The 25,178-nt window shown below is 37.5% G+C and overlaps 1 protein-coding gene across 5 annotated transcripts in view; it reads right to left on the bottom strand.

The window, feature by feature from the left end:
* Positions 1–7,305: 7,305 nt before the first annotated feature.
* Enox2 (ecto-NOX disulfide-thiol exchanger 2) overlaps positions 7,306–25,178 on the bottom strand; it is a 288,838-nt gene continuing 270,965 nt past the window's right edge. For all 5 annotated transcript variants that reach the window (XM_071606302.1, XM_071606301.1, XM_027940058.2 and 2 more), the window contains 5 exons: positions 19,656–19,837; positions 17,168–17,275; positions 13,757–13,865; positions 9,772–9,857; positions 7,306–7,495 (listed from right to left, as the gene is read on the bottom strand). In XM_071606302.1, the coding sequence (XP_071462403.1) occupies positions 7,364–7,495; positions 9,772–9,857; positions 13,757–13,865; positions 17,168–17,275; positions 19,656–19,837 (617 nt within the window). In that variant the 3' untranslated portion in view covers positions 7,306–7,363. The remainder of the gene's footprint in view (positions 7,496–9,771; positions 9,858–13,756; positions 13,866–17,167; positions 17,276–19,655; positions 19,838–25,178) is intronic.

The raw sequence follows: 25,178 nt of genomic DNA on the forward strand, positions 1-25,178 counted from the left end.
TATGGGCTTTGGGCCCAAAATGTCCTCTGAGTTTAGCATAAAGGTATGCCATGACCTGCAGATGTTCATCTTCAAGTTCATCCACAATGACAGCACATCTTTGCTGCAAACCTATGCAAAATGTGCACCTCTTTTTAATTTTAATGCTTCCTGTACTCCATGGAACTGAGCCTGGGTAGCTAAATCTTGGTCTATGGCTAACTTTAAGCACACAGAGGGGGTCATGCCACCACTGCAGGGGCATTCTATGTCTCCTTTAGCTTTCCCACAACAACTTTGGATCCCTTGCAGGTCGTTCCTATACTCACGTGGTGATCCCACCCTCCAATAGGGAAGCCACTTCCAACCACATGGAAGCTGTGGTCAGCCCAGGATTTCCCCTAGACTCCATGCCCTTTCCCAACTGCGGAGTCAACTCAACATGTCCCCCTTTGGGATCCTGTGGACTATGACAATAGTTCAACCCCAGTGCTGCAAAAGCCCCAAGAATACTATTTACAAATCCCAAAGAAAGAATTTAGAGGACTCAACTGAGAGGTTTGGAAATTTGTTACATATTCCTTGGCAACAGCAGGCTGGGACACAAGCAGAGGGAATACACAGGATAGGTCACAGGCCCACTGTGCAGATGCACTTCCTCTGGTGTTTTCTGAGTACATTCCTTTACTTTACAACCAGGGTCACTCTGTTTGGATCCTCTCCTAAAGACTAGAGATAAGTGAAGTGGCCAGATTCCCCTCTCCAATTCCTTTGTTATCACATTCTTTAGAGATCTTATCTCACTGCAAGCTTTCCTAGGCACTGATTAGTGTTTAACCCAATAGGTTCATCAGGATGTAACTCCATTGTAAGTTGAGAAGCATTTGTATTCTGTTAAACACATTGGATTCAGCATTCCATATTTTCCTTTCCTAGACTATATGGTTCTGGTTCAAAAGCATAGAACATGTCTCACTAATGTATTAAAACTCACCCACACCCTTGATTATTGGAGCACCTTTTCAAATTCTTTAAGGAAAAGTACCATGTCAGATCATATTTACAGCCTGGTTGGCTGCCAGAATGTCTTGCACAGAGTAAGCACTCAAACAACATGTGAATTGCAATATTGAATTTCATGTTTTGAGGTGCAATCACATGAAACACACCGTTTCGCAAGTGTGGGTACAAAATTTATTTTTTTTTTAGGAAAGGATAAGATAATGCCTTATGTTTTTTTCCTCTCTTTTACTGTATTTAAAATTTGTTGCCTTTTTATGATTCCGACCACACATTGGACAGATGTCTTCAGGGACTTCTCTCCAACAACTCCCATATCCCTTATCTGTGCCAGAGCTGATGGTGTGGAGACTAACATCTTGTGAATAGCATTTGGCACATTTTCTCTTAAATGCAGTACTTTATACTTGCTCACATTGAAGCTCATCTGTCACTTTTTCACACAGAAATACTTGTGGTAGCCTCCTGCCATTTATGCGTTGACTTAGAATTTCAAAATGTGCACAGAATCAGTATTTTGTTCATTTATAGATTTCATTGTTTAAAATATTTTTAAAAATAAACCTTTATGTAGAGCTTACCATGTGATGGGCACTTTTCTAAGTAATTTATAAATATTAGTGTATTTAATGAAATTAATCCCATTTAAAAATTTTGATAAGTGTGTTATTTCAATATAGTTGATTTCCTTTGTAATTCTTTGTCTTTTACTTAGTGCACTTAAAAATATTCCTGTGATAAGAGGTCCAGGCACCAAATATTGTTAAGAAGCCCTACTCTTTATTCTCTCAGCCATAGTACACAGGGGCTTGTCCTGAAGTGGGCTGGAGATTGGGAGGACTCAGGAATCCTGCATTCTTACCCTAGCTCCACCATCCACTTAGCAATGGAAACTAGGATATGGCTCTTCATCCTTTCGAGACTAGTTTTTCTTAGCTGCAATAATGCTGAGGGATCCATCTGCCCCTTTTGGCTCATAGGAGGTTGTGAAGATTGAATGACATAATGTGGTGTGTGTGCATTGGTTGCTTTGAAAACCCTTAAAGTACCATATAATGTAATTATTGAGGAATATTAATGAGTTAAGGTTTCAGAGGCCTGGTGTGCAGGGGATGATTAATTTTAGGGCACTTTAATATTCAAACACACTTGGAGCAAATGTAGTTGAGCAGAACACTCCTTAATATGTCCTGCATACTACTTTCCACCCAAGGCTGTATAACCTGGAGGGCTCACACCTATGTGTAATCAATTCCTTTTCTTTCCTTCTGTTGCCCCAGTAATTAATTGTTTCAGCATACCTTTGAGATCTTCCTTCCAGATAGGAAATGTAGGCAAGCTGAATACTTCAAAGTTTATTTTCAAATGGAAAGGCTGAGAAGATGTTATGGATCTAGGGATATGAGATGGAAGGTCCCTTTGGCCTCCTTCTTAATGGGGTGTGGTCTGTCCTGTGATGAGAGGGGGAAGAACTAGAAGGATACTGAAATTATATAAGAAGACAGCTGAAGGAAGTTTCTTACCTGTGTCAGGCTTGGGCCAGCATTATCTACCTCTGATAGAGCATTGGTACCCAAGGTTTTTTGAGCTAACTGGTCTCATTCTTCTTCTTCTTTTTTTAACCTTTGTTTAATTTTATGTGATGCTGAGGATTGAACCTAGGGCCTCACATGTGCGAGGTAAGCACTGTACCACTGAGCCACAACCGCAGTCCCTCATTTTTCTTTTATGTTATATATGGCCCCATGGGGGTTTCCCGTACTGTAAAGGGAGCTCTGCAGTCATTGATGCATTGTTGATATGACTATTACTTGAATATAAATTATAACTATTTATTGAGCACTTTTCCAGACATAGTACTGGGCACTGAACAAAATCTCATAAATGACTCTTTGGGCATAATATACATGGATTTCCTTAATATACATGAAGAAAAAAGGCTTGGAGAAGTGAAAGTGTTAGAAAGTGATCTGGGGCATTATGGTATAATAGAAATGACACAAACTAAAGCCAGACCAACTTGGATTCAACTTCTGGTCTTTGGCACATACTTGCTGTGCACCTTGGGAAAGAAATTTAACCTTTCTGAGCTTGTTTTCTCCTCTTATCCATCTCTCAAGCTTCCTAATATTTGTGTCCCTCCAATAGCACCTGGGACATGACTGTTGTTTAGCAGGCTTCCCATCAGCCTGCTATTTTGTTTGCCTTTGAATTTCTAGATCCATGACTTGCACCTATCAGGTATTCTATAATGGCACCTGAATGAACAATGTGGGGTTTACCAATTAGGTTGATATGAAGGTTAAATAAATCACCAGAGCAGTAGAACATTTTGAGCTTGCAATTGCAAGATTCAAATCTCATCCCTGCCTCTTAAAAACCTAAGTAAGTTACTTTACACTTCCAAGTCCCAGATAAAATAGAGGCTAACACTAAACTACTTTTCACATTGCAGTAAAAATGAATGAATAAATATCTATCTTTATGCATCACTCATCTATCATCTATGTCCTGGTTTGTGGTACTTGATACTCATGTTAAGTTTTATTATTAATAGTTTTTTATTATTTAGTACTTTAGTATTAATACTTCTATTATTATATGGAGTTAAGAATGCTATATAAGCACTCATTTACCAACATTTAATGAGCACCCACAATGCACCAGACTGAGAATGTGGCAGTGAATAGGACAAATGTGGACGATGAACTTATGGGACTTAAACTCTGGGGGCAGTGTTAGGGCACAGAGATTAATAGTTCAGGTCTCAAGAACAAGACATCATTACCACTTTATTCACTCAATTCATGGCTGTGCAACACTGAATATTTTTACACTGAGTTTTTGTGACTTTGGTTAAAGGGTAAAGGACTTAGGTTGGATGTGTTAAAAGCTACCCTCCTTTTTTGCAGTATTAGGGATTGAACCTAAGGGTGCTCTATCACTGAGTTACAGCCTGGGTCCTTTATTTAAATTTTCAGGCAGGGTCTTGTTAAGTTGCTGAGGCTGTCCTTGAACGTGCCACACCTTCCTTCCTCAGCCTCCTTAGTCACTGGGGTTGGCTATCCTCCTATCTTCTGGAAGCCAAGGGCCATCCATATTATTTTTGTATTCCCTAGTGCCTGGCAGAGTGTCTGTGACAGAGGAAATATTTGGAATACATTTGAACAGCTGAATTTCCTTTGTTGAGGACTAGTGACATGATGCAGCCCCACACTCCTAGGTGTTTAAAAACTGTGGGTAGAGGTCATGAACTTTGGCTGAATCATAATCATAATTTTGCTTCCTTGTTGAGAACTCACCATGCACCAGGGGAAATTTGCAGACACCATCTTGTTGAATTTTTACTACAACTCTATGAGGTAGGCACTAATTATCCTTAATTTTGTCTATAAGGAAATTGAAGCTCCCATTGTGTCCAAGTAGCTTGTGCAAAGACACATGGACAGGAGGTGACTTTGGACAGCATAACTATATACTAGGTACTCAGCAGATGGTAGCAGTTTGGGTAATAAATGAAGCTGGGTCTATCTGATGGCTCATTCTAGGCAGCTAAAAAATCTCAAGGGCTCACAAAGTTCTATTGAGTGAGTCAAAAGTTCTTGCACATGTATGTGGTCTTTTCAAATAGTACCATTTATTCTGTGTATGTGAAAACAAAACATTTTGGGGACTGAGTTTTTTTTAAAGTCTCTATATAAATTTGAATACACTTATGTGTCTAATTTTCTCTGAAAAATAACTTTTTTCATTCATATTGAAGGTATTTAAAAAGCAACTTGGTAATATTAAAAAATCAGAACTAGAGGTATCATGGGACTAGGAAGAGAGATGAAATAAACATTTTAAAAATAAAAGAAAGCTTCTATTCATTATTATCTGGAAAAACTCAACTACTCTGTCACAAAAATAACAAAAGAGCAATATTTAAAAATTATGGAGGAACAACAGAACAATAAATAGCACTGATAATTTTTAAGAAAAATAACTTCATTAATAGTTCTGTATGGTGAATGGAAAGGATTATGAGTGATGGTACGTGCTGCAATTATGCAATATAATGCAAATACACTTTACTCTTAAATATTGTAACAACTCTAGTATATTAGGGTTCTCCAGAGAAACGGAACTGATGGGATGAATAACACACACACACAAGGAATTGGCTCATGCAATTGTGGGTGCTTGCAAGTTTGAGATTTGTAGGGCTGTCTACCAGGCTATGAATTCTGGCAGGACTTGATGTTGTAGTTTTGAGTCTGATGATAGCCTGGAGGTAGAATTCTTTCCTGAGGGGGATTCAGTCTTTTCTCTTAAGGCCTTTGATTGATTAAAAAGGTGATTTACTCAAAATCTACTGGTTTAAATGTTCATCATCTCTAAAAAACACCTTCACACCACCACATACACTGGTGTGGAGTGGAGCAAATGGCTAAGCTGATGCAGAAAATAAACCATCCCAATTAGCACATTGAATCAGGCTGAAAGGAATACACCTGGCTTAGACTGGCAGGTGTAACAGAAACTACAGTTTGCAATATAAGTGAAGGAGAGTGAGGTATTCAGGCATGACAGCTGTTGCCTTACAGTTTAATAATTTTGCTTGACTTATTTAAATAAGAAAGAACTGATAAGTGGGAATTTTCCTATGATTTCATTGATATCATTAAAATAAGTCATTCTAGATGCCCTGAGCTGATGAATCAAAGCCTTCTGCAGCTTTGATGACAGAGATGCTTCAGTGAAGAAACTAGCATAAAAATAACCCTAGCTGCCTGCTGGGGCCACCGTGGGGTGCTTGAGCTGGAAGCCAACTTTCAGCATGAATGGGCTGCTGGGGGAATGCTATTTCTAGTTGTCAAGCAGGTTTAGCATCTTTTTCCAACATCCTGGCAACTGAACGGGAGAAACTGAGATCTACTAAAGGATCGCTTAGAAAGCAGGTCATTCAAAACAGAACACAGAAGATGTATAAAAACCAGAATATTTATCTTTTAAAAATACAACTTTGAACACTACTGGCAACTCATTTACAAAGGATTTTCGTGAAATACTTGGCATTGGCTTTGCTTATTCAGTGCATTCTCTTACCTTCAGTGGAGCTCAAGGGAGGGCATGCTTGTGTTATCCAAAGCACCAATATCACTATCACCACAAGAGGAAATAAATAAATGACCATGTCTGTCTCAGAACATTAACCCCAAGCCCCTTCCTTTGCTTTCCTTTTCTGCCAAACAAAACTTCCTGAATGGTCCACCTACATTCCACCATTGCAATCTGTTGATGAGCACCACAGACCTGGAGATGTCCCAGGCAATCAGCACTCCATGTGGAGCTGACACATTTGCAGGAAGCCTCATACAGCCTGGCCCATTATTTATTAGTTCATCACTATTAATACTCATATCAACTCTTTACAAACGTTCAGCATGAAGTAAATATAGTATTTACAGCAGTACACAGTTTGTAGTTCAACACACTGACAGCAGAAGAAAAGGGACCAACAGACTGCAAGAAGGCCAGAGGGCAAAGAATATTAAAATAAATCCCTTCTGCTAATGCTTGCGTGTGTGCGCATGCCCACGTGTGAGCACGTCTCAATTTATAGAAAACTAAACATGCCCTCCTTTGAAAGCAGACTATTTACAAGTGATTGTGAATAGCATGAACACATGCTAATCAAACTGGATACTTGCTTTCTGTGAATACATCTAGAATTATTTTTAAATTCTGAAATAAGACCTTTTATCTATTAGAGAAAATAACTTTGGAACATCTGTCAACTTTTGGTTCATAGTAATTCTGCAAAAAGCCACAAAACATGCTTTGTCATTTCAAAGGTGACCCTGGTCAGGCACCCTCTAGAAGACTCTGATGTGTCTACTGGGACTTGGAAAGACAATGGCAGTTACACAGAGTATCTAGTGCTTTTTTCATTCCTTTTACCAGTAGCAACATCAATGTGAAGAGAAGTCTGGAAACACAGATTACATACAAATCATCAAAACATTTCAGTTAATAGTGCTTAAAAAAATGCCAAGGTCTACAATAGTAGTACAGACACGGAAAACACACCAAATACTCTTTAGCCTCAGGACTTTTTCAATACAATTAATAAGAGAAGACAACTAATCGCCAGAAGGGGAAGGAAGTTACAGCACTTGAGGTTTGAGGCAATTTCATTTTAGGGCCTGTAGCTCGAGGTGCTGTTTCTAGGATCCTTATTTTAACTCAAAAGATATTCCAGGAATGAACTGACAAATTTAAATTAACTTCCACTTGAAAACCATCAAAAATACAAATCACTTTCTAAGCTTGTACAACACACATTTATTTTCAGGACCCCAAGTTGTTTGACAGAAATTCAGGTCAGTTTCAAGCCTTCAAAGCCACAGAATTTCCATCTCTTTTCCAGGCTGGCTCCAACTCCTGTCATTTCCTGCTTGAAGGTATGCTGGAGTCTACTCATGAGACATTCCACATCACTGGTGCAGATCTGTGGGACAGAGAGGATATTCTCTAATAAAAACCAATTTCACGCTCCCAGTATGTTTTTCCCCCCACTGTGGCCTACTTTAGAATGTGGGTGTGCATGTGTATATTGGGGTGGGAGGGTTAACTTCCTCTCCCTCCTTGTACATTTGTGCATGTTGGTAGAGAGGCTTTCAGGCAGCAGTGTTCCTCTGCTGTGACCACCAGACACAGTCCACTGAACTTGCTTGAAGAGAGCTGGTGTAGGTTGCGAGGAAAGGTTTGGGTATGTAGTCAGCTGAATGATGGCTGCTCTGTGCTGGTGACACTATGTGCAGCCCAAGTCTTTGGAAGAGAAGGGAAGCAGAAATGGCTGCCACCAGAGCAGAATTCTTCACTCATGCATTAGCTCATTAAGGAAAAGTAACAGGAATGGGGAATGCCTTGTGTTCTTAACTCTTCATATTTTCTCTCTCCCCACTTAACACACATGTGTATGTGTACACACACACACACATACTCATCAACACAAAAACTAACTTTTGACTCCTTCAGGCTTGTTTTAGGTGATCATCTTTGCATTAATAGCCACCTTCTTAGCTGTGAGCCTGGGCACCAGGGCTTGGCTGAAGAGCACCAAGAGATACTTGTAGCATCTACCATAACTGGAGCTGGAGGGAGGGAACCCTCCAATTCTCCTGTCATCACTGTAGGCTCTCATTGGGAGGTCCTTGACACTACACTGGCAGGAAGCTGCTAATGAGGATCTATGTCCGGGCTAGGAGTAAGTCATGCCTTCTTCCCAGTGCCAGGAGTAGATTGGATCTAGTTAAGTGAAAGAAGAACATTGCAGGGTATCATACAGAGTAGAATCCCATTTTGAGAAACATAAATAGATAATATTTATTGATAGATACATGTCATATAGGTATAGCATTTAAAATGGAAAAGGGTCAGAAATATATGCCAGACTATTAACCCTTGAAGGGCTGGGGTTAGCTCAGTGGTACAACACCTGCCTAACATGTACAAAGATTTGGGTTTGTTCCCTAGCATGGCAAAACAAAACAAAACAATCTATTAATCTTTGAGGGGTGGGATTGTAGGTAACTTTCCCTCTGCTCTACTGCTATTCTGCTTCTCCTTTTAAGAAAATGTTATGTATTATTTTGTGAGTTAAAAAAATAACCAGATAATTATTTTACTGATATGCAGTTCTATTTCCTATCATTACAACTGACTACATGGCTTTGGTAATCCCATCCCATGCTCCCCTTCACTACCCAATGGACTATTTAATTGTAGAATAGCATCAAGAGGGAAATGAGAGGAGAGTGCTAGCTAAAACTAAAACAAATGCCATCATGGAATATATATCACCACAGTTACAATATGGTTAGAACAATAAGATTCCCAAATGGGTCCATGTCTTTCTTAAGAGGACATATGCTTAAATGGCTTGACATTTTGGACATCAGAGTGTCAGGAATCTGCATTCAAATGTCACTTCCCAGGAGGCCTGGATCCTATGAAATAGTGAGTAAAATCCAGGAGCAGGTTTAACTGAACGCTGCTTCTGAAAAAAAATGTATCAATAGCTTTTTTAGTTTTAGTAGTTAAGAATCCCCTCTTGCCTCTAAGGGGTATCCCCGACTTCCTAGAAAATTAGCTTTTCCTCTTGCTCCAGAAGCTCTGTGAGCTCCTCAGAAGGATATCATCAAGGGAAGGAAATGGCCCCTAAGACCTGATGTGAACAGATATTCAGCTCATGGTTCCATCTTTTTTTTCTTTTGGTCCCTGCCTTGATTGTTTCACAGTAGGTAAGGACAGTGGTGATGGTGGAGGGGGAATTGGAATAAGACTTCCAAATTTGAAAGTTAACATTTGCTAAAGGCCAAAGGAATGGAACAAAAGTTGGATGGGTAAGAAAGCTAATAATGGCTAATTTTCTGATTAATTTGCAGCTTATATGTAAATTAAGAGAAGGAAGAAAAATTCTTCTAAGATGTATCTTGGAAGTAGTATACCAAACTCATTCAAGTCTGCTTGAGACTTCTGTGGATTTAGAACTGAAAAGTCTCAAGTCCCAGGAACAACCCACTTTAGTCCTAGGCAAACTGGGACAGATAGATGGTCATTCTGCTCTAAGGAGGAAGCTCTATACTGAATTACTGTGAGACAGAAAGTGTTGAAAAAGTTTAGAGCAGTAAGTAATGGCTATTTATGCTTGAGGAAAGTAAGGTCACCTGTTCACAGAGAACCCTACATCCCCTGGCACCTCCCTTTCAGGCCCCCACATACCTTATTATCAAGACGATGCAAGTAGGAACAGATGTATTCAATGCTTGCTCCAAATGGGTGAACATGAAGAAATGTGGAGATAATCCCTATAGAGACAATACCCCAGAGGTTACACCTGAGCACAGTATTCCTTAAGATTCCATGTGACAGAAAACTCTTATACACAATAACATGTACATATATACAACATCAGTATGCTGAGCTCTAATCCTAAATTTACATATATTTCACTCATTTAATATATATATATATATATATATATATATATATATATATTTGGTACCAGAGATTGAACCCAGGAGTATCAAAGCCCTGAGTACATCCCCAGTCCTTTTTATTTTTATTTTGAGACAGGGTCTTGCTAAATTGCTTAGGGCTTCACTAAGTTGCTGAGGCTGGCTTTGAACTTGCAATCCTCCTACCTCAGCCTCCTGAGTCACTGGGATTACAGGTGTGTGCCACTCTACCCAGCCTCATTTAATCTTTATAATAACCCCATGAGGTAGGTGATGCCACCCCCATTTCACAGATGAGGACATTGAGGCCACAGAGTTTACGCAACTTGCTCAAGATAACATGGCTGTTAAGTGACAGAGCTGGCATTTGAATTCAGACAGTCTTTCTTAATTACTACACACACTGCCTGTTACTATACTGAATCACATGTAGAAAATCTAGCATATGAAGAATCACTTCCATCATTTGTGATGGCTAAGGACTATTTGAATTCTAGAATTTTACAAAGATTTAGATAGATTGTGCTATGTTTTTGCAGTTCCTTTACATGGTCTTTAAATTAGACTTTGGCCTCTTAGGTGTAAGTAATGTCTTGCTATTGTGGCAATCATACACATCATCTATTTTGCCTGATTAACCTAGTGCTTCTTACAAGAGAATCTGCTGATTGTATCTGGGTTTTATTTTGCAAGTAGCTCTGTAAATCCAAACATTTCCTTTGTGGATGACTTAAGTGGTCATGAGCATTTTCTGCACAGAGCTCCATATCTCTTCATGCAGCAGAATTCTTTTATTTTTTATTTTTAGACAGGATCATGCTAAGTTGCTTAGGGCCTTGCTAAGCTGCTGGGGCTGGCTTTGAACTTGTGATCCTCCTGCCTCAGCCTCCTGAGTTGCTGGGATTACAGGCCTGTGCCACTGCACCTGGCCATGCAGCAGAATTCTTATAGCAGTTTAAAGGAATGCAAGTGATTTCTACTCTAACTCTAGATTGACTGGCAGCTGTCAAGTGCCTTGATTGTTCTGGCTTTCAGATTAATCATTCTAATCTCTATCTGGCAAAAAGTGGGGAAAAAAAGTTCAAAACCATACTATTTCTTCCTTAAATTATTTTGAATTCGCCTCCTTTCATAAAATCTTTGGCACATAAACAAGACCTAAAATTGGGTTTGCTACAAATTGCCAGGAAATAAAAGTGAAATTTGATTTGGTTTATAAACTACAATTTTCATGTTCTTTTAAGAGACTGATAAGGAATAGCACCAGTTTAAACTGTAGCTTAAAGTTCAGTCAGTTCTTTGTGAAAACTGCCCAAATATTGGATGACAAAGGGGTGGGCTGTGGGACTCTGGGAAAAACTGATGGTGGGGCTCAAAATTTGTTCAAAACAGATGATAATACTAACTAACATTACTTTATTCTTAAATGACTAGGTGAATTGAATTCCCAAACACTGATTTAGCTGAGAAACTTAAATTTTGAAGAAGACAGTTCATGTTCCAGGAAAGTCTAGATGTCATGGCCAGGAAAAACTCTCAAATGTCAAGAAATAATTCTATAGGTTTAAAAACACTAAGCAATTTTTGTGAGTCCATATCCCATGAAATAATTTAAAAAATAGATTCCTCTTTCTCTCTGTCAGCCCAAGACTATGTTCTTGGAAGAAAAAAAGAACAAGAAACACTTACTTTTAAGAATAGTTTTTCTAGGCTTCCTTCTACCCCAGCACTTCTCTGGAGTCTCCCTGTTTCCATGCCAATGTGTTAAAAATTTTGAGTTGGAAAATATTAAAAGTTGTCACTTTTTTGAAGATTCAACACCAGATCCCCCTATGCATCTTTATTAATATCTCAAAGTGCTGAGTCTGAGTATAATATCCATTACCAAAGGAGGTAGATATATCTTAAAAATATGAAGATGCCAATCAGTGTGGAAGATTTTTCGAGACTGGGGTGGGGCTACTGTTTGACCCAGCTTCTTAGAGGACAGCTGGGATTAACTATCCCTTCTTAAATGATTGAATATTTTAGAACCTCAATATGATACTGTTCTCCAAATGAAAAGTAAGTGAGCATTTGTGAATATACTGTAAGTGTAAAATGGTTTCCATTTACTGAGGGCTTACTATGGGCCAAGTCCTGTGCTAAGTGACTCAGGCTAATTATCATATTTAATAATCACAACTTACTTCTTCTTCTTCTTTTTTTTTTTGGTACCAGGCATTAAACCCAGAGGCACTTAACCACTGAGTCACATCCCCAGCACTTTTTGGAATTTCTGGAGAAACAGAGTGTCTTTTTGTATGCTAATGAATGACAGGTGGCTGGGGTCCTTTGAATAGCTTCAAAGTCAGGTTGGTTGCAAGTAAGACCAAAGTATGATTAGAGGGTTGGAACTTTCAGGACCTCCCCTCCCACCAGGCCCCCCATCATGCCTACACAATGAATCCACCATAGACACCTCAATATGGAGTTCAGAAAGCTTCCCAGTTAGTTACCACAAGATGCTGGGAGGGTGGAATGCCTAGAAAAGGTACAGGAGTTCCATATACTCTCTCCTAGTACCTTGCCATATGTATCTCTTAGGTTTGGCTGCTCCTGAGTTGCATCCTTTATGATAAACTGGTAATAGTAAGTAAAGCACTTTCCTAAGTTCAGTGAGTTGTCTTCCTGCCCCAGGGAACAGACTTTGTAGCCAGATCAGATAGAAATGTGGATAACAGTGCTGATTTGGATCTGGAGTGTCCCCCAAAGGCCTCTGTTATGAGCTTAGTTCCCAGCCCATGGCACTACTGGCAGGTAGTAGAAATTTGAAGAGGTGGGGCCTGGTGGGAGGTCTTCCAGTTACTGGGGCATGTCCTTGAAGGGAATATTGGTACCCCAGCCCCTTACTTTCTCTCTTTTTCATATCCTGCCCATGAGGTGAAGAGTTTGCCACATACTGTTGCCATGACGTACAGCCTCATATCAGGTTCAAAATCAATGAAGCCAACTAATCTGAAATTTCCAAAACAGTAAACCAAAATAAACACTTCTTCTTTTTAAGTTGGTTGTCTCAGGCATTTGTAACAGTTAAGAAAATCGAACACTTTCAGGGACCCAGTATTGGAGACTGGTATCTAAAGTCAGGGCTGATTTGTGGGACTGAGTCCTTAAATTGGTGGTAACTTTAGCTAGTTGGTGTCATAATTGAATAGAGTTGAACTGAATTGAATTAGAGGACACCCAGTTGGTGTTGGAGGGTTGGATAAGTACTGTTGGATGAGGTATCACATATTTGCTTTCAGGAAGTATAAAAACACCTTCTCAGTTGGAGTCAGAAGTGTCATAAGTAAAAATGTCCCAGCCTGTGCCTGGAAAACTTGAGAGGCAGACACTTGCTCCAGAGGCTCATCTGGCAAAGCTGTTTGCCCAGCAGCATCTGCACTAGACCCCTGAGTGGATATGAGAGGGCTTAGCTATCCTTGCATAGAGATTTAAAAAATCTACAAAGTGCTTCTCCAGCTGACCCCCCTCTTAGCATAATGCTCATACTGACACATTTGACATGGCTGTGCTACAAAGAGCTTGAAGAGGGTTGGGAGCCGCTATTATAATTTTTATGGAAATCTGTACTAGTTCTTACTCTATTGTCTCCAGGACTCTGGGTTCTTGCACTGTCATAAATGCTTGCCTTATTAATCGTAGGTAAACCCCACCCCACCTCCACTGGATTCTATGGATTGTACGTTGTGTGTTAGCTTCCTTACCCACTAGCAGTGCTTCCCGTTCAGATTTGACAGGACTGCTATTCATGGTCTTTTCAAGAGGGTAGTCACTTTCCTGGCTTGATGCACACAGTCTAGAAGCACAGCTTTCCTGTGGGAATAATGTAATTCCTGGGTAAGTTTACCGTCTTTGGCAATGCAGTTGGTTTCAATTAATTACTCAACACATAAAAATCTTAAGACAGGTCCATAAAAGCAATATTGGCCAATTTGGATGATAGAATGGGAGGGAAAACAGTATGAATTATAAAAGCATCAGAGATAATGCAAAACATCTTCACATGGCTTCAAACACAGAACAAATAGTTATCTTCAGCTTTTTTCTTGCTTTCAATATTCTTGATTCTACATAAGTAATCTGGGGAATGAGATTCAATATTTATTGTGTACTAACTAGATGCCAGGTACTATTAGATATGTATTATCTCCACTCTACAAATGAAGAAAGTAAGTCTGGAATAAATTAGGTAAACTGGCCAAGATCACATTGCTAGGAAGTGATAGAGCTAGCATTTCATTCATTCACAGTCATTCATTGTTAAGAGGAGCATTTTTTAAAAAAAGAAAATGGTACATTCCATCCATGAATGGAGATTTTGTAATGTAGACAATTCATACACAGGAAATCAACTGTTGGCTTTTGAGCTAAAAATGAGAGCCTCTATCTATTGACTAGTGATTCCTTCTCTTCTCTGTGATAAAGACATTATCATCTAGAATATTCCTAACTTGACAGTAAGAAATAGCAATAACCAAAAATACAGTCAGTGATCTTCTTTGTTGAAAAATTGTTCTGTCTCTGAGTATAGTAGGTAGGCTATATGAGATACACTTTAGTTGAAATCCATGGCTTCAGACCGTTCATGGATCTTTCTTTCCTTGGGTACTGAGAACAACTTTTCTGTAGTACGTATGTGAAGGAAAAGACTTGAGAAGAAGGAATAAAAGAAATTGTTTCAGTGTCACTGCTTCAGTCTTTTACTGTTGTAAAAGAAAATGCCGGGGAACTGCTCCTTGGGGGGCAAATGATGGCCGACTCAGATGCTTTGTCACTTCCTCCCTTCCACAAGCCCTCAGCAGGAACAAGATTCCTCTGTTTTCTTTAAAGATGTCTTCAAAGCTTCCTGGATGCTGTCTCTGAATGAAATGAATGGTCTATTGCAAGACATGTTGTTTTGTGGATTTACAGGCTTCCTGGCCACAGTCAGAGGGGAACTCTTTCTTGATGCCCTATTTAATCTTTGGCCTTTAGAATCCAATCCAAGAGGTAACAATTATGCCAAGTTTGATTTACACCCCTGGTTCACTTTTAAGCCACAGGCTTCACATCTATTTCTAACCCCTTTAAAACATTAAATGATCCAGTAAGCCATTTCTTAAGTGTAAGAATTTAATGAATGGAGGTTGATTTAAGATATTGAGATTTCCTGAGAAGTTTTAGCCATTTTGAATAGAACCATGGCCTTACTGAAGCCCAATTTCAATTTATTATAGCTGGTGTTTAAAATAATTAAAGGTATATTGAAGGAAATGCTTATTACCTTGAATTTTATCAGCAGATTCAAAGTGCTAATTCTATAGACATAAGTCTCATTGTTATATCGCAAAACACTGACAATGACTCACATTGTGGCTTACTGTCAAGAAATCCAAACAAAAACAACAAAAAAGATCCCACCTCACCAAAACTTATTGCTTTCCTTTCAACCTGAAATTACTTTTGCAGTCTAATGTGATGGTACTTTGCTTCCTAACCTAATTGTGTCAGGTTGAAATATTTGGCCACAAATCAGCTTCCCAGAGAAGATCAGTTTATAATGAACTGTCATGAATTTATTTAAAAGAAGCTTTTGCTTAAAATAACAGGAAAAACATATTCTGACTCACTGTTTTTTGATTATCACTTGAATCTCTTTCCATGTCCTCTTTAGCTGCCACTTCATGGGTATATTCAGTTTCTGAGGGGGAAACACTTATTCTTGGCACAATCCAGCAAGTTTCTTCTATGCCATCTGACCTATTGTGTTTTAAAATGACATTCTTTGCAAAGCAAAAAGCTGCTTGTACTCAAAATGTCAATCCTCAGGAGTGATTCTAAGCATAATGTCATTAGTTTAAACTTGGTTCTATCTATGGCTTCCTAGATACACACTCCAGTTCAAGCAGAAAGCAAAATCAAGCTATGTAGAAGCTCTGGGACAATTTAGAATCTCTGATAGTATGAGGAAAGTCCTGATAAGTAGAACAGCTTTGGCACTTTTCAATTAAATGCTTGATAAATGAATTTCTCTGGGATTGTGCTCATTTCTTTAATTGCACTCACAAAACTGGAAAGTGAGTTGGTTTTATGATGTGGAAGAATTAAAAGCATATTGCAAATGGCCTCCAGAAGAAAACACTTTCAATCATTTGCTTCAACTATACCAAGGTTGCCAGTTCCTGATGGCACTCTGGGGGACATCACTGTGCTGGTAAGCACACCAGGGGCCTGTACGCATTGCATCTTCCTGAGCTAAGCAGAGAAGATAAATAGCAGGAGCTCTTGAGGAATTATATCATTGTTGGTTTTGGATTCTTGGTCCAGCTCCTAGTCATTCTCTTCATTCTGAGACAATCTATCAGGCAAGTTTGGGTCAATGACCCTTCTTTTTCAGATAATAACTTCAGCTGAATATTCAAGCACAGAGGACATTGGAGAGGTATAACAAGGACACACCTATCAATAGACTTTATATACTTTGAATAGAGTGGGCACCTGACTCATGATAGTGATGCGCTAATCCATCCAGATGTCCTCAGTAGTGATTCTTACCACCGCTTGCAGGCTCTCACTTGATAAAGTCTCATTTTGCCTCCCATGATGCTATTATCCAGCTTTAGGAAACTGTGTCTCTTCATTCTTTTCCAAGGTTTCCTTTCCTTTTCTGTTGGCTATTAATTTAACTTGTAGCTGCTCATGATTATATTGGATGGACTCTATTCAAAGAAATGTCCATGTTCTAGTTGCACATGTGTTTTTTCCTTTACTAAAATGTCCAATTAAAGGTATTTTGTGTCATATGAACTCTCTCCATATTGCTATTTGTTTTACAGGAAGAAGCAGAGAAGAGATGTGCACACTGCTCTTCTCCAAAAGGGAAGACTGAGGAACTTGAGGGAGGGACTAATTTTTAGTCATTGTAAAATATACTATACAGAACCTTTAGAAATGGCAAGGACTCAGATCTAAGAGCAGAACTTTGATATAAGAATTATTCTGGAAAGGTACTTTTAATCCCCAACCAGCCAAATATTCCATATTGATTTCTATTGCAAACACTTACAGGGCATGTTCATTGTCACAGGAAAAGGTGGAAAGGGGCAAGGGAAGAGGTTCATTTAGGATTCTTTTACCTTTTCTTTAAGATTTTCCAACATTTTCTCCACCTGTAGCTTGTCATCTTTGATTTTTTCAAGTTCAGCTTCTTTCCTTTTGTATTCCTCTTGGACTTTGAGGAGATGCTACAACAAAGACCAAAGACAATCAAGTCTCTAATTAAAAAGCCACACTTCACTTAAAATTCCTGGATGAGCTCAGATATCAGATGGGGCTGGCCTCACATTCTTCCAGCAAACAGAACCTTTTTCCATTCAAACATTTGGAAAATGAAGATATATTTTTACTGTAAGTTATTTTATCTGGCTTATATGAATTTTTGTTGAACTTGGCCCTGAGAAACTAATTGATCTAGTCACTTAACTTCTTTTCCATTCTGGCCAGGGGTAAGGGTATGGTACAGTTAATATTGTCTGGGAAATAGCTTGATTGCTGCATAGATGTGGACTTAATGTTGTAAATCATACTTGCAAATAGCCATTTGCCTAAACAATTTCAATTTTTATGAAGAAAGTAGTAAAGAATCAAAATTTCACATATGCTCATTTCTATATTTCTAGGTAAATAGCTGGATTTATCATTATTAATAATTACAACAAATACTATTTATTGAGGTCCTAATATATGCTAAGCATTGGGCTAAGGGTTTCATTTGCATGAACTACTTTAAGCCTCACAATAACCCTATGACACTATTATCTTTGAGGCTTAGAGAAGTTAACTGTCTTCCCTAAGGCCTTTCAGATAGGAAGTGGCAGAACTAGATTTTAAACAGGCCATATCAACCCCAGAGTCCATGTTCTTAACCACAATACTATACTATACATCTTTTGAGACAAGTTGGGAGAAATTTGATAACTGATTAGAAGGCTATTTTCTGTATAAAAAGTAATCAAAGTGAGTGAAATTAATTTTTTTAGGAGATAGAGCCCTAAAATCTCACTGAAGTATTTGAAAGGATGAAATGAAAAAATTCATCACTTTCATTTTGCATTTAAGTGGCAAAACTGTTCTTATGTTCAATGGTTTCAAAATAAATATTAGAAGGAATAAACAACGGCAAAATGTTTCCAAAGTCTTACTTTTCAAAGGCTTGCAAAAGACCACTGGGAGGGTTAAAAATGCGGGGTACAATGTACACTGTCCAAGTTCTTTGAAGTCGAACACAGCAAACACATTTTTTTGTTAGAAAGATCTCTGATATAATTTTGTGTTCCAATTAAACTCCACGATGACATTAAAAGGAAGGTAAGCATTACTTCACTGATTTTGTTAATAGGAAAAGTGAAATATTAATGTGATATTACTTGTCATACAAGAAGATAATAATACAGGGCTGCTAGTGCCAGAAGAGACTCCCAGTTCATCAGTTGTAATTTCCAACTGGCAATTAGCTTTGCACTAGGTAATTCTGAGGCATAGAGTTTAAAAAATTATTGCACAATTTAAGTTGTAAGGAAAATGGTTGGTGGTCTGGCACAACAGAAGGAAAGAGTACCCTTACTCACAAGTGCTACTTCTTTACAACAGTAAATGCAGATGTTGATATCTTTTAAACTGTAGGCTCACTCTGGTCATAGTTACACCAAACTTCTGTATATTGAGCACTTGCTATATAATGTTGAATGTGAATGCAATTGGAGTTGGATGCAATTATTTATTTATGTGCAGGCAAGCTCATTCACATAAAAGACTGAAAACAAAATAAAATCACATAGAATGAATTATTATTATGCACCCATGGCACTGATACTTACAAACTCATAATGGCTCCACTTTCAACCAAATTAAGTATAGGATCCTTGCCATTTCTTCTAAAAGTATGTATTATATATCATTCCATCAACTAGATACAAATTCATTGGCCCTTTTTCATATCTAAATAATTGAGGTTCTTCATAATGATCCTGAGGTCCTCCTATCTAGATCCTGAAGTATTTCTGAAGCATCAAGAACAGATCAGATTCTGTTCAGTGTAGTTTTTTTTTATGTTTTAACTTTTTAAGTGATTTTTAAAAAAATAAATGACAGCAGAATGCACTACAATTCTTATTACACATATAGAGCACAACTTTTCAAATCTCTGGTTGTACATAAAGTATATTCACACCAATTTGTGTCTTCATACATGTAATTTGGATAATAATGTCCATCACATTCCACCATCCTTGGTAACCCCCTACCCTTCCCTTCCCCTCCCACCCCTCTGCCCTATCTAGAGTTCATCTATTTCTCTCATGCTCCCCCTCCCTAATGTAGTTTTAATGTTAAGCATTTCTCACTGAATGCTCTTGTTTTAAAACTGGTGATCCATTGCTATCTCTGTATTAACCAGAATATCTCATTAACACACAGCACATGTACTTCCTTCCTCAGCCATGCCAGAAACTACAACATCAACAAGAGGAAGAGGTTTGATATCCCATTTACTTGCAGGAAACCCTTTTACAAATGAGGAATTAATGCTATTGTTCCCCAAAGCACAGAAAACAAATATGCCTGTACCTGTTGCATTCCTTGTAGGGCTTGTTGCAGGAGTTTCAGTTGTTGCTCCTTGTTTGGATCATCTTCTCTGTGGGTTTTGCCTTGTTCTTGCTTGAGCAGTTCTACCTCATTCCGATAGGCATCAAGCTGCCAACGGAGGCTGTCATTTTCTTCTTTCAGGGCCTCTGCCTGTGATACTAAGGCTAAATGATTAATGGAAAATGTTAAAACATATCCAGATTACTTTCTGTGTTTAGTTGAATACATGAAAGGTTGATATTTTAAATGAATATGTATAAGTTATCTCATAGAAGAAAAAGGTGCCAAAAATGTATATTGGAGAAAAGATAGTTTTTTAACAAATGGTGCTGAGAAAACTGTAAATCCATATGCAGAAGAATGAAATTTAACTCTTATCTCTCACCCTACACAAAAGTCAACTCAATGTGGATCAAAGACCTGGAAATTAGACCTAAAGAACTAAAATCAGCAAACTATAATGATACAGGCATGCCAGTGTTTATAGCAACACAATTCACAAGAGCCAAGTTAGGGAACCAGCCCAGGTACTAATCAACAGGTAAGTAGATAAAAAAAAAATGTGCTATATGTACACCATGGAATTTTATTTAGTCACAAAGAGGAATGAAGTTATGGCATTTGTAAGAAAATGGATGGAAATGGATATTATCATGCTGAATGAGATAAGCCAGATTCAGAACATCAAGGATCAAATGTTGCTTCTCATATGTGGAAGTTAGATCAAAATAAGGTGAAAAGGAGGGGTGGGAATCTTGTGAAAATAGGAGGGAGATCAGTGGAGTAGGGGAAGGAGATAGAGGGAGAAGGAGGACAGATGGGAAAAAGGAGGGATGATAGAATAAAATTGACCAAATTATGCTACATACATATACAAATATACCACAGTGAATTTAACTTTTTTTAAAAATATTTTTTTTAGTTGTTGATGGACTTTTAGTTTATTTATTTGTATGTGGTGCTGAGAATCGAACCCAGTGCCTCATGCATGCTAGGCAAGTGTTCTACCACTGAGCCACAACCACAGCCCCACAGTGAATTTAACTTTCATGCATATCTATAAGAACCATTAAAAAAACTATAAATGAGTAAAAAGAAGACCAGTAGAATAGAGAAAGAAGAACAGGAGGGGGAGGAGGAAAGGGAGTGAAAGAAGAAATATGGACTACAGTGAGCAAATTATATTACATGCATATATGATTATGTCAAAGTGAAGCCCATTATATATAACTATAATGTACTGATAAAAACACTTATTTAAAAAGCCTCTTGAGGAGGAGGAGTTTAGGTCTAAATTGGCCAGGACTACAGAGATGGACACAAAATCCATACAGACCCATTTTTATAAGTGAGCCAGAATTCTAACACACAAGAGTCCTCATCATACTTCATATTCTCCACCCCCAAATATAACTAAAATATATTCCCAAGTAAGATACTTTTATTATCTTACTTGGTACTTTTATTTGAAATGCAAATAAAAGGTACTTTTATTTGAAATACAGCAAGTTATAAGAGCCTAGTAATAAGAAAGTATAGGACTAATTGCCTCAAACTGACAACTGCCTACACAATAATTTTGCTGAAAGATGTTTTTAAAGAATGCAGCATTGACTAGTCTTACAGAAGAAAAGTAAATGTATAAACTAAGACATTAAGATTTCTAGTTTCTGGTCTACCATGTGAGAAGCTTAAAAATTTCCACTTTGTCTTAACAGGAAATAAACAGCTGAATGAACTGAAAAATCAATAGCTCTTCTTATATCCTTCAGGGGAGTGAGGTCAAAGGGCAAACTGCTGGTCCCCAAATTGGAGTTACAGACAGGCGGACCTAGTGAATCATGACTTATAGAACCGGAAACTCATGAGCAGAAACCTCCATGGGAATCATTGTCAACTTAGCAAAACAAACTGTAATTGACAAATTGTTGGCGGCTCAGTGTGGACAGTCTGTGAGTTAAAAACTCTTGAGGGGTTGGGGGATACTTTTTTTGAAAGCTTTACCTTCAGGAACACTACCAGTTTTCACAGTGAGTGTCAGAGAAAAAAAAATCTCCTTTTGCTTCTGGCAAGGGAAAGGAAAAGAACCATTTTGAATTTTGAAATGCCAGAACATTCTGTTCTTATTTACATAACTTGCTCTTACACAAAACTATTTTTACCAGAGCCTAACCTGCTGGGGTTTTAAAAGAGCCTAACAAACCTGGTGGAAGGGAAATACTCAACTCCAGTTCCTTCCAGCCATTCTGCCCACCAACAGATCAGGGAAATAAAACTGATGAAGTCCATAGTCTGGGGATACAGACTCACCAAAAAATGGAGACTTGATCATAGAACTGGAGAATATTTCTCCTCCTCCCACACAAATGAAGGCCTATATGCTGGAGTTCCTTACACTCAGAATATCATGTCTGGATTTAACAAAAGATTAAAAGACATACTAAATGGAAAAAATATATTTGAGGATACAGAGAAATATCAGTACAGACTCAGATATAGAAAAGGAGCTGGTGTTATCAGTCTGGCAATTTAATAATTAAAAAAACCCTATGGTTAAAGGATCAGTAGAGGAAAGGGGCCAGGATATGGAAGATGGAGGGGGTGGGAAGTACTGGGGAGTCATATTGGCCAAATTATATTGTTACACGTATGCATGTATAAATATGCAACAACAAATCCCACCATTATGTACAACTGTAATGTACCAAAATAGAAAAACGTAGAAAGAGGAAAAAACCCTATGGTGAATATGCAAAGGGCTTTATTGGAAAAAGTAGATAGCATGCAAGAAAACGTGAATAGTACAAGCAGAGAGTTGGAAATTCTAAGAAAGAATATAAAAAATATTAGAGATCCAAAACTGTAATAGGAATGAAGAATGCCTTTGTTAGGTCAATAGTAGATTGAATATGGCTGAGGAAAGAATCTCTGAGCTTCAGGATATGATAATTAAAAACTTCTCCAAGACTAAAAACCTGTCTTTGTCCATTTGGGTTCTAGAAAAATATCATAAACTGGGTGGCTTATAAAACAACAAATTTACTTCTTATAGTTCTGTAAACTGGAAAGTACAAGATCAAAGTACTAGTAGTTTTCAGTGTCTGCTGAATGTCCAATTCCTGATTCATAGATGGTGCCATCTAGCAGTATCCTTGCATCATAAAGGGGCAAGGGCAGCTCTCTGGAGTCTCTTCTATAAAGGGGACTAATCCTATTTATGAATGCACCACATTTCCCCAAAGCCTCACTTCCCCCAATATTGTCACAATGGTGATTAGGTGTCAGCATGTGAATTTTGGGGGAACATAAATATGCATACCATAACAAAATCAGAGAGAAAAAAAGACTAAAGGAAAAATAACAGAATATCCAGGAAGTAGGGGACACCCACAGCAGCAGTAATCATGTATAATGGGAAAACCAGGAGAAGAAAGAAAGAAGCAATACTTAAAGCAATAATGGCTGGGAATTTTCTTAAATTAATGTCACATGCCAAACTACATATTGAGGAAGCTCAGTCAACACCAAGTAGGATAAATGCCCCCCCCCCCAAACTACACCTATGCATATCACACTTAGATTTTAGAAAATCAAAATAAAGAAAAAATCTCAAAAGAAGTCAGAGGAAAACAGCACCTTACCTATAGAAAAGTAAATATAAATATTATATCTGGCTTTTCAGCAAACAAGAAAACTGGAGTGAAGTATTTAAAGATTAAGAGAATAAACTCTAGCAAATTAGAATTCTGTACCTTATAAAATTGTTCTCCAAGAGTGAAATAAAAAGAAATGTTTTCTCAGAAAAGTAAAAACTAAAAGCAATTTGTTGCTATTAATCTGCCTTGCAAGAAATGCTAAAAGAAGTTTTCCAGAAAAGAGAAAAATGATATGTCATAAATTTAGATCTGCATAAAGAAAGGAAGAACATATAAATGAGTAAGTGAAGGTAAAATAAAACCTTTTATTTTTCTTATTCAAGTGATTAAGCATATAACTGTTCAGAATAACAGTAGCAAAAAAAATGTGTTCAACTATATACACTTATGTATATGTGAAATGAATGAAAGCAATAATACAAAGGATGGAAGAAAAGTATTAGGAATATTTTGTAATTGTAAGGAACTTGTACTACCCATGAAATGGTGTAGAGTTATTTGAAAGTGGCTTTGGATTACTTGTAAATGTACAGTGCAAAATTTTAGGGAAACTACTAAAAATTACATTAAAAAAGTAAAATTGATATGCTAAGAAAAAGAGAAAATAGAATAATGTAGTATCCTTCAATTAAAACCAGAAAAGGCAGAAAAAGTGTAGAAAACAAAATAGTAACAAAGACCAAGGGTGACCAAAAGAAAACAGCTGCAAACATGGTAGATGTTTATCCAAATATACATACCAGTAATCACTTTAAATGTCATTGCTCTAAACACACCAATAAAAGATAGATTGTCAGAGTGGATCAAAAATAATAACCAAGTATATGACTCATAACAAAACCACTTCGAATATAAGGAAATATGTAGATCCAAAGTAAAGAGAGAAAGGTATATCATTCGAACACTTTTAATTAAAAGAGAATTGAAATATCTATATTAATTTCAGACAGAGAAGACTTCAGAACAAGGAAATTAATGGATAAAGAGAGGCATTACATAATGCTAAAGGGGTCAGTACTCCAAGAAGATGTAACAACTCTTAATGTGTAAGAGGCTAACAAACAGAACATCGAATATGTGAGGCAACCACTGATAGAACTTCTAGGAGAAATAGATTAACCTCCTAACACCCTTCTGTCAAAAATGGACAGTTCTAGGAAGCAGAAAATCAGTAAGAACATTGTTGAACTCAACAATCCCATCAATCAACTAGATATAATTGACATCTATAGATTACTTCATCCAACAGCAGCAAATTACATATTTTCTAGCCCACATGGAAGTTTTTCTGAGAGACTACATATTAAGCCACAAAATATACCTTAACATCTTTTAAAAAAAGGAAATAATGCAATATATGTACTTAGACCATAGTGGAATTAAGCTAGCCATCAATAACAGAAAGATAGCTGGAGAATCCCCAACTATTTAGAGATTAAACACCCTACTTATAACAAATTGGTCAAAGAGAAATATGAAGGGATAGCTCAGTGGTAGAGCCCTTGCCCCTCACGTGTGGAACACTAGGTTTGATTCTCAGCACCACATAAAAATTAATAAAGGTATTGTGTCCATCCATAACTAAAAAAATACTAAAAAATAGAAATATCAAGAGAAATGAAAAAAAAATATTTGGAACTAAATGAAAATGAAAATACAACTTATCCAAATCCATAGAATGCAGCAAAAATGGTGCTTAGAGGGAAATTTGTAGCACTAAATGCATATATTAGAAATGAAGAAAGATCAAAATCAATTATGTGAACTTCTACCTTAGAAAACTAGATAAAAAGAACAAATTAATCAAATCAAATGTACTTCAGTAAGCAGAGAGTTTGGCAGTTTATTA

Source organism: Marmota flaviventris, chromosome X, assembly GCF_047511675.1.
Source record: "Marmota flaviventris isolate mMarFla1 chromosome X, mMarFla1.hap1, whole genome shotgun sequence".
NCBI lineage: Eukaryota > Metazoa > Chordata > Mammalia > Rodentia > Sciuridae > Marmota > Marmota flaviventris.